The sequence below is a fragment of the Xyrauchen texanus genome, chromosome 6 (genome assembly GCF_025860055.1).
Source record: "Xyrauchen texanus isolate HMW12.3.18 chromosome 6, RBS_HiC_50CHRs, whole genome shotgun sequence".
Taxonomy (NCBI): domain Eukaryota; kingdom Metazoa; phylum Chordata; class Actinopteri; order Cypriniformes; family Catostomidae; genus Xyrauchen; species Xyrauchen texanus.
Window position 1 is genome coordinate 32,267,451 of NC_068281.1, and position 15,062 is coordinate 32,282,512.

Below are 15,062 nucleotides of genomic sequence, written 5' to 3' on the forward strand. Positions count from 1 at the left end.
GTGTCTGTTTGTAGACAAGTTCACAGTTGTTTAATTTGCTTCTTATTCAAATTCTGGTAAAATGCACCTCCAGTGCCATTCTAAATGCATATTATAAGTGAACCTAACGAAATCTCAAAAACTGTTGGTCAAGATTACAATCAAAGAACATATTTCAAATCAGCAATACTAGTATCAGAAATTGTGATTTTTTTTTTATGTTTTTTTTGTTTTTTTGTTTTTTTGTTTTTTTGTTTTTAATTATTTTTATTATTTTTTTTTTACCTCATATTAAGCTAAAAACTGTAATTTTCCCAGCCTGTATAGCTAATGCGCTGCATGTTTTTGAAGTGATTGACAGGTGATGTCTATCAAAAAGGTGATTGGCAATTTTACCTTTTAAGGCGGGTCTTCCTTTCTAAATCAGTTGACCGTTGGGTGCTAGAGCTCCTTGGTTGGGCATACCAATTTCTCCCATTAATTTTAGTAGAAGTGGCTCATCTCTGTTAAATAGTCTCAGATGATATGTAACTGCTACAATGATGAAAAACAAACACTAAAAGGTGATGGAAGAATAGCATGGGCGGCACTATGATACTGGTCTTTCTAGAGTATGATTAATACGATATACGATTAAATCTAGTGCCCACGAGCTGTCTGTCTAGTTGGTGGTTGCTTTTCAGCAATCATGTGTATGTGCACACATGTAAGATGCACACTCGTGATTTGCGATTTTGGCTTTGTTTTTGAGTGGTCAAAATGCCTGTCTTGGTGATGTATTGGAAACTGTGTTGAGTTGGTCCATCATTATGCAGTAGTTACCAAATATTTAGATGTACTGTATAACCCTGAAACAAAGAGAAGTATATAGATGTCCATTTATACCCAATGAAACTTAAACCCCAATCAATAATAGGCTAAACTTTCAAGTGTCTCAATGTGTTGAACTACGGGAAGCCAGATGGACAAAATAGTGATTTTTAAATAATGTTTTAAAGTACTAGAGAGCAAAGCACCTTTCGATGATAGACAATAGAAACAGGTAGACAAGTATCTATAGCCACAGTAAAACAAGTTCTATATCGACATAACCTGAAAGGCTGATCAACAAGGAAGCCACTGCTCCTTTAAAAAAGCCAGACTACAGTTTGCAAGTGCACATAGGGACAAAGACCAGATTCTCTGGTCTAATGAAACAAAAATTTAACTGTTTGGCCATAATGACCATCGTTATGTTTGGAGGAAAAAGGGTGAGGTTTGCAAGCCGAAGAACACCATCCCAACTGTGAAGCATGGGGTGGCAGCATCATGTTTTGGGGTTGCTTTGCTGCAGTAGGGACTGGTGCACAAATTAGATGGCATCATGAGGAAGGAAAATGATGTGGATATATTGAAGCAACATCTCAAGGCATCATCTAGGAAGTTAAAGCTCGGTTGCAAATAGGTCTTCCAAATGGTCAATGATCCCAAGCATACCTCCAAAGTTGTGGCAAAATGGCTTAAGTACAACAAAGTCAAGGTATTGGAGTGGCCATCACAAATCCCTGACCTCAGTCCAATAGAACATTTGTGGGCAGAACTGAAAAAGCATGTGAGAGGAAGGAGGCCTACAAACCTGAACCTGTTACACCAGTTCTGTCTGGAGGAATGGGCCAAAATTCCAGCTACTTATTGTGAGAAGCTTGCGGAAGGCTACCCAAAACATTTGACCCAAGTTAAACAATTTAAAGGCAATGCTACCAAATACTAACTAATTGTGTGTAAACTTTTGACCCACTGGGAATGTGATGACAGAAATTAAAGCTGAAATAAATCATTCTCTCTACTAGTATTCTGATATTTCACATTCATAAAATAAATTAGTGATCCTGAATGACCCAAGACGGGGAATGTTTTCTATGATTAAATGTCAGGAATTGTGAAAAACTGAATTTAAATGTATTTGACTAAGGTGTACTGTATGTAAACTTATAAACTTCAACTCTACATGTTAAAGCAATGCAACTTCTGATCTTTGAGCATATCAGAGGCTGAGACAAAAGTAAGTGGGACCTTTTAGTTTTGGTAATAAATGGTAAATGGTCTGCACTTATCTAGCGCCTTTTTAACCTTAGCGGTATTCAAAGCTCTTTACACTGTGACACATTCACCCATTCATACACCAATGGCGGTAGAGCTGCCATGCAAGGCGCCAGCCTGCCATTGGGAGCAACTTGTGTCTTGCCCAAGGACACTTCGGCATGTGGAGTCATGTGGGCCGGGATTCGAACCACCAATCCTGCGATTAGTGGCCCGCTCTACCAACTACCAACAGTATGGCCCCATATGTGTCCATAAGGGTCTAGGCTAAGCCCTGAATATCCACTGACTCTAGAACCAGCCCTGATGAATTGAATGATGAAGTTAATGACAAAGAATTCTAAGATAGCCATGGTAATCTGAAATATTTTCGTTAGAGATTTGTGGTTAAAGAATGCATGCAGGTCTAGCAATGAGGTAAGATTGGCAGCTACTGTATACAAGATGTTTCATTAGCATCAGAACTCTATAGCACATTCTAAATAGAAGATGTGTTATATGAGAGGTTCATGTGTTTGATCTGTTAGTCTGTCTATCAGACTGAAAGAATAAGTAATGGCTGTCACATGAACCAGGCTGAGGGCGCATTCATTTACAGCAACTGCCATGTTACGCCATTCACATTACCTATCAGTGACACTTTAAAGCAAACTTTATCAAAAGTGATTAATCTAAACAGGTGTTTTCATATGTCAGCACTGCTTGATTTGTTTGAGTGGATCATGCATCCTCAGTTTTAAAGAGGTCTTCATAGATCTTCTATTACAAATGGAGAGATTCTCATATCTTTATTTCCACTGGTGAAGTACACTGGATCATTAAATTGGTGCATAATGTACACAATCAGAGGTGTCAAGCAGCATTTTTTTTTTTTTGTTTGTTTTTTTTTGTTGAGGGGACAATAGTCTCAGTCCTTTCTCACTTGGTGCCCTAGGTGACAAACACATGCAACAAAATTCACTGGGCTCAAAAATTGTAAGGGCATGACGTTTTTGTATTAATTATTTTCTTTATTTGTTTACTCATTTGACATTATTTAATGAGACACTGAACCACAGTTTTGGCTAACGCTCTCCACAAGACGGAGATGCTTGCAGATGGTGGAGCCCCACATATTCTCTACATCTTAATAAGGTACGCCATAACAGATAACTGACCGTGTGATTTCCACACGACTGTCATGGCTCAAGGTGATATGGGCCGTTGCGCTTGAGTGGAGTGAGCAGATGACCCTTTGCTTGTGGTAATGTGTCACACATGTGCAGTTCTGTACAAACCAGTGTGCTGTAGCATAAATAACAGCCATGGCAGATCTGTAGATCATACCGACACACAAGATGCTGGACGACACGTAGTAAGGAGGGCGAGAGAGAGAGAGAGAGAGAGAGAGAGCGACCCATATGGAGAGAGAGGCCAACAACATGCCTTGCCTAGCATTGATTAAGTGACTGTCAGTTAGAAAATCAGGAGGAATATTCTGCCCAGAAAGAAAGTGTATTATTTCAAAGGTCATGACATGCATTACACCTCTTTCCCTCTACCGACTTAGATAAACAGCATGCTGCTGAAATATGCTGCAGACAGAACGTCACCGCTTCTAGGGTGTGGTTCACCTTTTACACATGCTGCTTTATTTACTGCATTGTGTCTGTGAGGATGTTTTGAGCAACTATTGATTTTTACTGTGTCCGATTACTACTTGATCTTTGTTGCATATGGATTCCTAGCCATGCTTGCTATGAAATGAACACATCAGGAAATTTCACCTCAGCTAAGTGTACAAAATCACTTAACACACAAGCTCCGTTCCAAAAATAGTATTATGGGTGGTAAAACAAAAGACCACATGATGACTTTTATCAAGACATGATGATATTTCATCACGAGTGACCCTTCCAGAAGTAATGATCGATAAATATGTATAGACAGTTTAGGGTAATACATATGACACCAAAATAATGCTATAACTAAAAAACATTCCATTTAAAATAGTCTAATGTACATAACTGATTTAAAAACACTGGAAACACTGGATTTTATTTTTTTACATTTTAACAATAATTAGCCATTAATGTATGTGAATTGGCTTGTTAAACATAACATACATTTTCACTGTTAACTACAAGGTAAATCATATTTTTTTCTACAAAAAGAATTTGAATATCTGTTACAAAACAATATTTAGTTTTATTATGATCGTAGGTTTGATGTGGGTCAGAAAGTTGAGATGAAGCGCCGGCATCGTTGGGGATGGAAGGTGGGCTTCCCAAGATGTTATGTGAACTGGTTTACCTGTGGCCTGTAGAGATCCAAGTTGATGGAGATGCCATTAGCATATCTATTATAATTCCAAGAGGGCTGCAATCCCACTGACAATCCGTAAATTGCAAACATGTTGCAGTGAGGAGCTGCTGATCCTGGTTAAAATGTAAGGAGCAGTGACTGTGCGATGATGTACAGCTGTGAGTCTTCCCACTAGAACTATGCTGCGCTTACATTACTTTGAATGTGAATGATTTGTGAATTATTTTTCCAGTAATAACAAACCACTGGGAAATGACATGGAAATTAATTGGTGAAAAGTGTGGAAACCCTGAAGTACATTTTCTGGACGTTTTCTGTTCTTCTACAACCTTCAAATGCTTCTTAACATGCACATGGTTCTTAACATGCATGAACCGTCTCAGAAGAACAGGTTGTTCACTGCGTGAGTTCCCCATGGTGCTTCAACATTTGAGCATCCTCTTCTTCGGCAACGTGTTTATGGGTGAGAATAACTGTGCCTGACGTGGACATGGAGAGCATTCAGGCTGTTTCACAGTGGGGTCTGAGGACAGAGACTTGATTCTTCAGCGGGGGTCTGATTAGACCCATCACCCCGCATGCCATGCTCTATTCTCCTTGGTAATTGGAGCTGGCAGGAGGTTGGCATGTACCCCTCCTGTCCTCCTTTTCCCTCTTTATATTCCCACGGTGCCCTACAATATTTCTCACGTCAGCTCCACTGTAATGGTTGTTACATTCCTCTCCGCGTTGACCTGGCACTGAGGACATGATGCCTAAGCATCTTTAAATCACATTTATTGGAGCAGAGCCTGTGTTTTTACATTAGCTGAGTTCACCGTTCCCCTTCTCTGCCTTCAGGACAACGCCGTTCTGTCCTACTTTACCCTGTCCACCTGAAATTCTGTTGTTGTTCTCTTAAAGGGATAGTTCACCCTCCCCCCTCCGTATGACTTATTTTCTTCCTTAAAAAATGATGTTAGGTGGGATGTCTTGAGTCACCATTGTCACCAGAGGCTGCCTTTTCTTGAGGTGAACTATCCCTTTTTTTTTTCATTTTTGCAATGATGCAGCATTATTTCTCTGCCATTGTTTCACTCATTGGCTTTCAACAGTACTCTTCTAAATTTCAGGTACTGTATCACCTACATTGAAGCCTCTATCTGTTCCTCTGTTTTAACTGTGAGCATCTTTATCAGATTGCTCATAGTCTTGGAGTGTGTAATTTATTGCTTTGCTGAGAACAATGTCCCTTTTTATTTTCATGGAACTGATTATAGATGGGTTTGTGGTGTGCTACTCTGTTGGCTCCTTTTTGTGGTAACATGCATCAATAAAACTTGGCTGCTTCTGGTCTTGTTCCCAAGCCAAGGAGATAATACAATAGATTGCCATCTGCAAGGGCCTGCGAGGGCTTATCGTTCTGTAAGGTCTCATTAAATATCCTCTCTGGGTCTTTGGATGGCAACACTAGATTTCCCTTTCAGAAAGGATATTTTATCGAGCACTAGCTTGGATGCTATTGTTACTGTGGTACCTGTTGATCAAGGTCATGAAAGCCCTAAATGAGATGGAAGAACCTATAAAACATATTATATGAGCATGAGAAAAGCCTGGTTCACATTGCTTGCACGAGGGCTCTAATACATTGCCGACTTCGATTTGAAAAGTGATGCAGATAGCGAAGATGGTCATTGTTTTTTGTTTTTCCACGTCAGCTACAAACAAGGTTAAGGCCGGAACATACTCTACGCAAGGGCGTGAATACAGACTCTTCTAGCTACACAAGCTCCATTTTGTGCGTTATGTTAACATTTATAACCAAACTCAAGTACGCATTGTATTCTCAACCTTGCCACAAAGGCTGCTGTAGTGGACATTGTTGTGAAAACACGAGTTCTCGCAAAGTAAGTTCACATACAAATATTTATAGCAACTCACCTGAATAATAACACATTCAGTTTATTGTTGCAGACTTTTGAAGGTAACTATATCGCCCTTCTGAGTATTTTTGTTTTTTTATCGCCACAGTAACACAAGAGCGCAAAGTAAGCTTGTTCAAACAGACCGTGCGTTGGTAATGCATTGACCAGTCAGTCACATCTGCAATTCAGAATTTTGTGCACTCAACATGGGAGTATTTAGCTTGACACTTTGCTACATAGAAGTAATTAGGGAACTTTGATGCAAGTTATATAAAAGCACCTTTAACATTACAAAAAAACATGACAATGAACCCTAATACTTCATCAACAATAAACAATAGTGCCACATAATCAAATGATAACCAGAATGGTTGGAGAAAGTTGTCCACACCTACTGTAATGGTTCTTGGTTAAAACCCACAGGGAGGAGAACATAATCAGTTGAGGTTGTTTTTATAGTCATGAATCTAAGTCATAGTTGAGCTGCCAAATCTTTGTTTCTCTTGAAATGTCAGTAGACTCAACCTGCATTTTCAAAGTAACACAAAACAAACAAGGTGTTGACGTTGCATAAAAATATGAGCTTGTACTCTTTGTTTGTAATTGTCAGGATTTCTGCTTCTCATATTATGTACCATGACCTCAATTGGTTGCGTAACCTTGCAAACAAAGGTGAAATACAACTCTTCCACAAACTGAGGAAATCTCAGACCATGACATCTCTGTGCCATTAAAGTTTCATTTCTCCACCCTGGGACATTGGTATCGACTGGTTGGTGGAACATTTCTACAAATTCCTTGTGCTGTTACACCCACTGCCTCCTTATTCCGATAAGTTTTCCTCTGCTCCTTACAAGATGCCATCCCAATCACCCACCAAATGTATCACCCCGTCAGACCCAAGCACCTTGTCATAACTGCTTCGGGGAAACAATGAAAATAGCATTGGCAGCCTTTTTAAATTCAAACCTTCATCTGCTGCTGTGCCTAAATCTATTATGTGCAAAACGTCAGAGACTCGATTTGGAGTGGGAAGTTTTATATTCCTTTCTCCTCTTACCTTTTCATTTCCGTAATGGAGTCCTTGCTTGGCTCAATATAAACACACAATGATTGTATTAAATTTAATTTTTTTCTTTAAAACCTCATGCATAGTAAAGAGGTGTATTGTGATATAGGTGTTTTCTGGGACAGAGAATGGAGCTTTTATTGAGACGATATGAAAGCCTAAACACCACTTTTTATTTTTATGCTCTTATGCTTTTGTGAAATAAATTCAAATCAAATCAAATCAAATCACTTTATTGTCACAGTATAAAGTGATTCTTGTGTGCAGTTCCGAGCAACATAGCAGTCATGACAGTGACGAGACATATACCAATTACAATAAACAACATACTTACACAAAACAATTTGCATATCAAATGTACACATACTTACACAAAACAATTTACAAATCAGATGTACACATACTTACACAACACAATAATTATATACAATGCAGAATATAGAACAGAATATACAATACAATACAATAAGTGGGAGTATATGAAATATATATGTGTATATATATATATATATAGCAGTTGTATTGAGGAGAATATGTTGACAGTCCAGTGTGAGATTATAGCTGAATAAAGTGCAGTGCTAATTATTGATCCTGATAGATCAAGAGTTCAACAGTCTGATTGCTTGGGGGAAGAAGCTGTCATGTAGTCGGCTGGTGCGGGTCCTGATGCTGCGATACCGCCTGCCTGATGGTAGCAGTGAGAACAGCCCATGACTTGGGTGACTGGAGTCTCTGATGATCCTCCGAGCTTTTTTCACACACCGCCTGGTGTATATGTCCTGGAGGGAGGGAAGCTCACCTCCGATGATGTTCCTGGCAGTTCGCACCACCCTTTGCAGGGCTTTGCAGTTGTGCGCGGTGCTATTGCCGTACCAGGCAGTGATGCAGCCAGTCAGGATGCTCTCTACAGTGCTGGTGTAGAACCGTGTGAGGATGTGGTGGTTCATTCCAAACTTCCTCAGCCGTCTCAGGAAGAAGAGGCGCTGGTGAGCCTTCTTCACAACGGCCTCAGTGTGGACCGGGCCATGTGAGTTCCTCAGTAATGTGGACACCGAGGAACTTGAAGCTGCTGACTCTCTCCACCGGTGCTCCATTGATGGTGATGGGGCTGTGTTCTCCGTCTTTCTTCCTGAAGTCCACAACAAGCTCCTTGGTTTTACTGACATTGAGGGAGAGGTTGTGCTCCTGACACCAGCGTGTCAGAGTGTGCACCTCCTCTTTGTAGGCTCTTTCATCATTGTCAGTGATCAGACCTACCACCGTCGTATCGTCAGCAAACTTAATGATGGCATTGGAGCTATGTGTTGCCACACAGTCATGTGTGTACAGGGAATACAGGAGTGGGCTGAGAACACAGCCCTGCGGGGCTCCAGTGTTGAGGGTCAGTGATGAGGAGGTGTTGCTGCCCATTCTAACCACCTGACGTCTGCCTGACAGGAAATCCAGGATCCAGCTGCACAGCGAGCTGTTTAAGCCCAGAGCCCGGAGTTTCTCATCAAGCTTGGAGGGCACTATGGTGTTGAATGCTGAGCTGTAGTCTACAAACAGCATTCTCACATATGTGTTCCTTTTTTCCAGGTGGGAGAGAGCAGTGTGTATTGTAGATGCAATGGCATCATCAGTGGAGCGGTTGTTGCAGTAGGCAAACTGCAATGGGTCCAAAGAGGGGGGCAGAACAGAGCAGATGTGATCTCTGATTAACCTCTCGAAGCATTTGCTGATGATGGGGGTCAGAGCAACAGGACGCCAGTCATTTAAGCATGTGATTATAGCTTGCTTCGGTACAGGCACAATGGTTGATGTTTTGAAGCATGTGGGGACTACAGACAGGGAGAGGGACAGATTGAAAATGTCCGTAAAAACACCAGCCAGTTGATTCGCGCGACGCTCTGATGACGCGGCCCGGAATGCCGTCTGGACCCGCGGCTTTACGGATGTTCACCCGTCGGAATGATCGGGTTACATCCACAACAGAGACGGAGAGTGAATCAACCTCTGTAGCGTCAGTCGCGAGTGCACTCTCCGCGAGGGCGGTGTTACTGTCCTCAAAACGAGCATAAAATGTATTAAGTTCGTCCGGGAGAGATGCAGCGGTGTTCATGGCGGAGACTTTATTCCGCTTGTAGTCCGTGATTGTGTTAATTCCCTGCCACATACTTCTGGAGTCAGTGGTGTTGAACTGACTTTCAAGTTTGTGCCTGTACTGGCGTTTAGCTGCACTGATAGTGTTACGGAGGGCATAACTGGCTTGTTTACGCTCCTCCGTGTTAGGAGAATTAAAGCGGAGGTCCGCGCAGTGAGTGCCGCGCGAACATCGCCGTTAACCCATGGTTTCTGGTTGGGGTATATCCGTATAGTTTTGGTCGGAACAACGTCCTCTACGCACTTCCTGATGAAACACGTTACGCTGTCAGCGTAAACCTCGATGTCGTCATCAGAGGCGGACCGGAACATCTCCCAGTCCGCGTGATCAAAACAGTCTTGTAGCGCAGAGTCTGATTGGTCCGACCAGCACTGGATCGTTCTGAGGGTGGGTGCTTCCTGTTTCAGTTTCTGCCTGTAAGCGGGCAGAAGCAGAACAGAAGAATGGTCCGATTTGCCAAATGGGGGCGGGGAGGGATTTGTAGCCTTCCGGAAGGGAGAGTAACAATGATCCAAAACCCGGTCCCCTCGTGTGTTGAACTTTATGTGTTGGTGGTATTTTGGGGCGATTGCTTTGAAGTTGGCTTTGTTAAAGTCCCGGCAACAATGAACGCAGCCTCAGGGTGCGCGGTTTCCTGCTCACTTATACACCCATACAGTTCCCTGAGTGCCCGGTCTGTGTCGGCTTGCGGGGGATGTACACAGCTGTGATGATAACCGCTGTGAATTCCCTCGGCAGCCAGAATGGTCGACACAGAAGCATGAGATATTCCAGATCAGGAGAGCAAAAAGACTTGATGAAATGTACGTTCCTCTGATCACACCATGATTTGTTGATCATAAAACATACACCACCACCTCTGCTTTTACCAGAGAGGTCTTTCGCTCTGTCCGCTCGGTGCACGGAAAAGCCCGTGATTTCGATGGCCGAGTCTGGAATCTCCGTAGACAGCCAGGTTTCTGTAAGGCACATAACGCAGCAGTCCCTCGTCTCTCGTTGGAAAGAGATCCACGCTCTCAGCTCGCAGAGTTTGTTGTTCAGAGACTGAACATTTGCCAGTAGTATACTGGGTAGCGGGGGTCGATTTGCACGACGTCTTACTCTGATGAGAACGCCGGCTCGTTTTCCTCTTTTCCTTCTGCGTTTCCGCGGCCGAGCAGCACAGACAAAGGGCTCCGCCGGCGTGTTTGTAAACAGCGGGTCGGCATTAAGGAATTTGAAGTCCGGTTTTCGATGTGTGATTGTAGAACTAATGTCCAAAAGCGTTTGTCTGTCGTAAACAATAAGGCAGACAACATCCAAGACAAAAAAACAAAGAACTGTAAACAAAACAAACAATAAACCGCAGTGTTGTAACGGAGCTCGCAACGCAGCAGCCATACTCGGCGCCATCTTGAGTCCTATAAATTTACAAGCCATTTGAGTGTTTCAAACTCTCCATGCTCATTAGGAAGCCATTAGTATTTATGTTACTAACTGGCAAAATATTAACCTCCTTACAAATAGTATGTGTGATCTTTTTTTTTTTTTTTTTGTGCAATATCAATATCTTATAACAGCACAGCGTTTGACATTTTTCTCCCTTAGACTTGAAGGAAAGTTCATCAGATGGCACTAATGAAAGGTTGTTTTGGACATAGCTTCATTGTCTGAAACACCAGGGGCTTGATGTATTTTTCAACTCAGTTTTTGCACACCTGATTGTGGAGCTTGAAATAAAACATGTCTTCACACTCTATTGAGGAAACAGCACAGTTGGTTTTAGTTGTGTATTTAATTTTCCACTCTTGCATGCCAAGTGTTTGTGAGTGTGACTGAGAGTGTGTGAGTGTGTGTGTGTATATATATATATATATATATATATATATATATATATATATATATATATATATATATATATATATATATATATATATATATATAATTATTATATATTTTTTTCTCAAGAAAATGCGTTCCACTGTATGTTAAGATACCGTGCAATAACCAGCAGGATGAGACAGCCCACACTTTCATATGCAGTTTGACCTCTCTCGACAGAAATATACCCCTCAATACATGACAGCACATCCTTTCTGTGGTTTCTTAAAGTCTTACATGAAAAACCTCTTGCTGTTTTGGCTTCTTAATGAGGCATAACTTGAGCAAACTCATATTCAGAGTTGCCATGTACAAGGTTTAGACATTAACCAGGGCTCCGGTTAAAATGGCAATAATTTTTTTTTAAATGCGGTGGCAAAAAAATAATTAATGTACATAAATGGACTATATAACAAGCTGTTTTTTTGTTAGAAAAAAAATTAATAAATGTAAAAGAAATTCCTCTGAAATCAATTCCAGTGAGCAAATATCACCTCTTCACAAAGAAAGTTTGTATTTTACACTGTGTTGTACTGAAAAGTTCCCTCCAAGGTGATTTCAGTACTGACTATAATCCAGTATCCATGAATGTGTAACATTTTCTGCCCCCTAAATTAATCCCTTTTCAATGTTTTCATTAGAGATTTGGCGATTCCCTTTTGAGTTTTGCACACTGTTACACATGCTTGTGATTTACATTGTCCTGGAACACAAAGTCGAGGTCTTTTGTAAGAAATATTATATTCTGTTTCTTTGTGATGCGTTGCGCATAGCTCTAAGGATCAATATGGCAATTATTTAATTTTGAATGCATTATAATAGAATGAAATGATATATCGCAGTGGACTGTAGTCCATTAATATCTGGGCGTTGCTTAAGAAGAGTAGCTAACCTGTGTTAGAAGCAGAGAAATGTACATCACATGTAGAAGAGCACCTCAAACCAATTATTCAACATTGCCCTTTGGCTTACCGTCGCATCAAAGAGAGTGTGATATTGGCTTAATGTTGTAGATATTGCTGTGGGAATATTACGCATGCTGGGCTTACCTCCAAACATTTGTGTCAGTGCTTGTGCTGAAATTATATATTTCTAACAAGTACTATAGCAATGGCACTGTTTATGTTTGCATGTTGTTTGCATATGTTTCCACCTCACCCACTTTTCATATAATTAGCATTAATTATTTGTCATTCTTTTTATAATTAGTGATGATTATGAAATGAGTGTTTACTACTTGGTGAGATATGCTCTTGTTACTCCCCTACGTTAAATTAATGAAAAGTGTCACGGTTGGTATTCTAGTGGAAAAGGTTTTCGTTACTTTGCAGTTACTCATAACAATGAAGGACAAATCATTATTTAGCAACTAGATTTATTTTTCCAGAAGGACATACTAGTGCTTGCAAGGCAGCAAAGGAGAAATGTTAAAAGGTTTTAGGTAAACTTAGACATTAGGCTTTCGTTCTTAAATAAATACTGCACTTGCTTTGTTGTCATAAAAAGACCCATCACAATTCAGTATACTATGCAAATTAATTCAAGAAGGAAGACCAGTTGTAATTCAGAATTAAAATATCACAATATTACAATATAAAAAAAATATTTGAATGGTGAACATTCTAACAATCAAAGGAAGTGGGAGAGTATTTTAATCTTTAATTGCAATTTTTGTAAAGTAGCCTTAAAAGTTTACAAAACCAAAAATATTTTGTTCAACTACAGCTGAAATTATCTACATAACAAAAGTTTTAGCAATAGTATGTGCATTTACACTGTTTTAGTTTAATAATTGCAAAAAAAAACATGGAAAAGATGGCGACAGTTACATTTTTGGTGGAAGAACCTTTTTATGTTGGGATTCATTTGTTAATGGATTTGCAGTCTTTATGTCAAGGTTTTTGATCCATCTCTACTTAACGCAAACTCCAGTAAAGCTTTAGAACAAACTTAAAGCTTGAAGCTTAAAACTTAAAGCTTCGACTCCATATGTTGTTAAATGTTAGTTACGCCACACAAAACAAACTGCTGGTGTGTTAGCCTCGCCATGCTTTTGATCTTATTAATGCATAGGAACTCCTTTTTCTGGCCAGTGAATTGATTCAGTGCACTAATGAGACTTGTCCTGGATTTGCTTTGCAGGGCAAGTACTTCTGGTTCACATCTCCACCCCCTGTGTTCATACTGAGAAGAGATATTCTTGAGACTACTGACGTTACCTTTGTTTGCTAAGTCATTCACCCTTCTACTCCTGACTTGACCTGTGATTTTCTTATTTCAGAAAACCAGATTCCTCACGGCTTCCCCACCATAGACATGGGCCCTCAGCTGAAGGTGGTGGAGCGCACAAGAACTGCCACAATGCTCTGTGCTGCCAGTGGAAACCCTGATCCTGAGATCACCTGGTTCAAGGACTTCCTGCCTGTAGACATCAACAGCAGCAATGGGCGTATCAAACAGCTCCGTTCAGGTAGGGATAAAACACTTCCTCATACCCACAATCCACAAAATGCAACATCTGTTTCATTAGCATCAAGTAATACCATGACAATTTTCTGTAGTAAAAATACTGTGTCACCGGTATAGATCACATATTGTCGGGGTGGAAAGAGTATTGAAAAATAATATTCAATAAAAGTACTGTTACTTCTTAAAAAAATTGAGTAAAGTAAACGTACCTGTCCTAAAAACTACTCAAGTAAGAGTAAAAGAGTAGCTCATTTAAGAGTACTGAGTACTTGGATGCAAAAGCTATGCCCCTTTATAATAAACATTGTATGCTGCAATTTAAAAATGTAGCACACATACCATAATTTACATTCCTTTTTATGGCTGTTTGCCAGAAAGAGTAAAAAACATAGTATTTTATTGGTGTTTGTGACTGACAACTTTTAAAATACATCACTTATCTATGATACTGTAAACACTACATGAATCTGATTTTAAAAATAAATACATTTTAATCAGGACAGGAAGGTAGCGAACACAGATGGTGGGAAAATAGTGCATTAAAAGTTCAGTTACAGCACTTAAAATGTACTCAAGTAAAAGTAAATGTATACCATTTATAAGCTACTTAAAGTACAATTCTTGGAAAAAAAATAGTTAATTGCAGTAACGTGAGTATTTGTAATTCGTTACTTTACACCCCTTGCATATTGTACATTTAAACAATAGTGTAACAACACTGTGTTATAACCAGTCACAATGCAACAAGTTTCCAGTGACTAGCAAGTTGTCCGTCTACACTGAACGTGAAACTGCTGTGTGACACGATGTAATATAGAGTTAATACAGTTATGTGGACCAATCAGCGGGGTTACCCAGCACAACCCCACAGAATTTGAAACCAAGCAACTTGCAAAATACCCTGAAGCTTGCCATTTCTCACAATTGTAGTTGTTTAGTATAAAAGCTCAGATATACATGCAAGAGATTGTCACTTTACCACTTTATGTCTGGTTAGGACACCGTGTAGGTACAGTTCTGTCCGCTACCTCTTAAGTTCAGTGAATTTTTTATTTCGTTCAGTTTAGTGAGGTCTAGTCAATATTTCCACTCACACACAGACACACGCAAAACTCGAACGTATTTATTTATTTTTTTGTGTTAGGCCTTTTGCCTGCCAATTTGTCTTTGCTTGCCTTGAGAAGACAAAACTATTGACGTGGCCATAAAGTCAAACGAGTCTTAAGCTGCACTAACACATGAAAATAGCCTGGGA

At 40.2% G+C, this 15,062-nt stretch overlaps 1 protein-coding gene across 5 annotated transcripts in view; it reads left to right on the forward strand.

The window, feature by feature from the left end:
• LOC127644694 (receptor-type tyrosine-protein phosphatase F-like) overlaps nt 1-15,062 on the forward strand; it is a 279,674-nt gene that overhangs the window by 161,429 nt on the left and 103,183 nt on the right. For all 5 annotated transcript variants that reach the window (XM_052128010.1, XM_052128009.1, XM_052128011.1 and 2 more), the window contains exon 5: nt 13,620-13,808. In XM_052128010.1, coding sequence (XP_051983970.1) covers nt 13,620-13,808 — 189 coding nt within the window. The remainder of the gene's footprint in view (nt 1-13,619; nt 13,809-15,062) is intronic.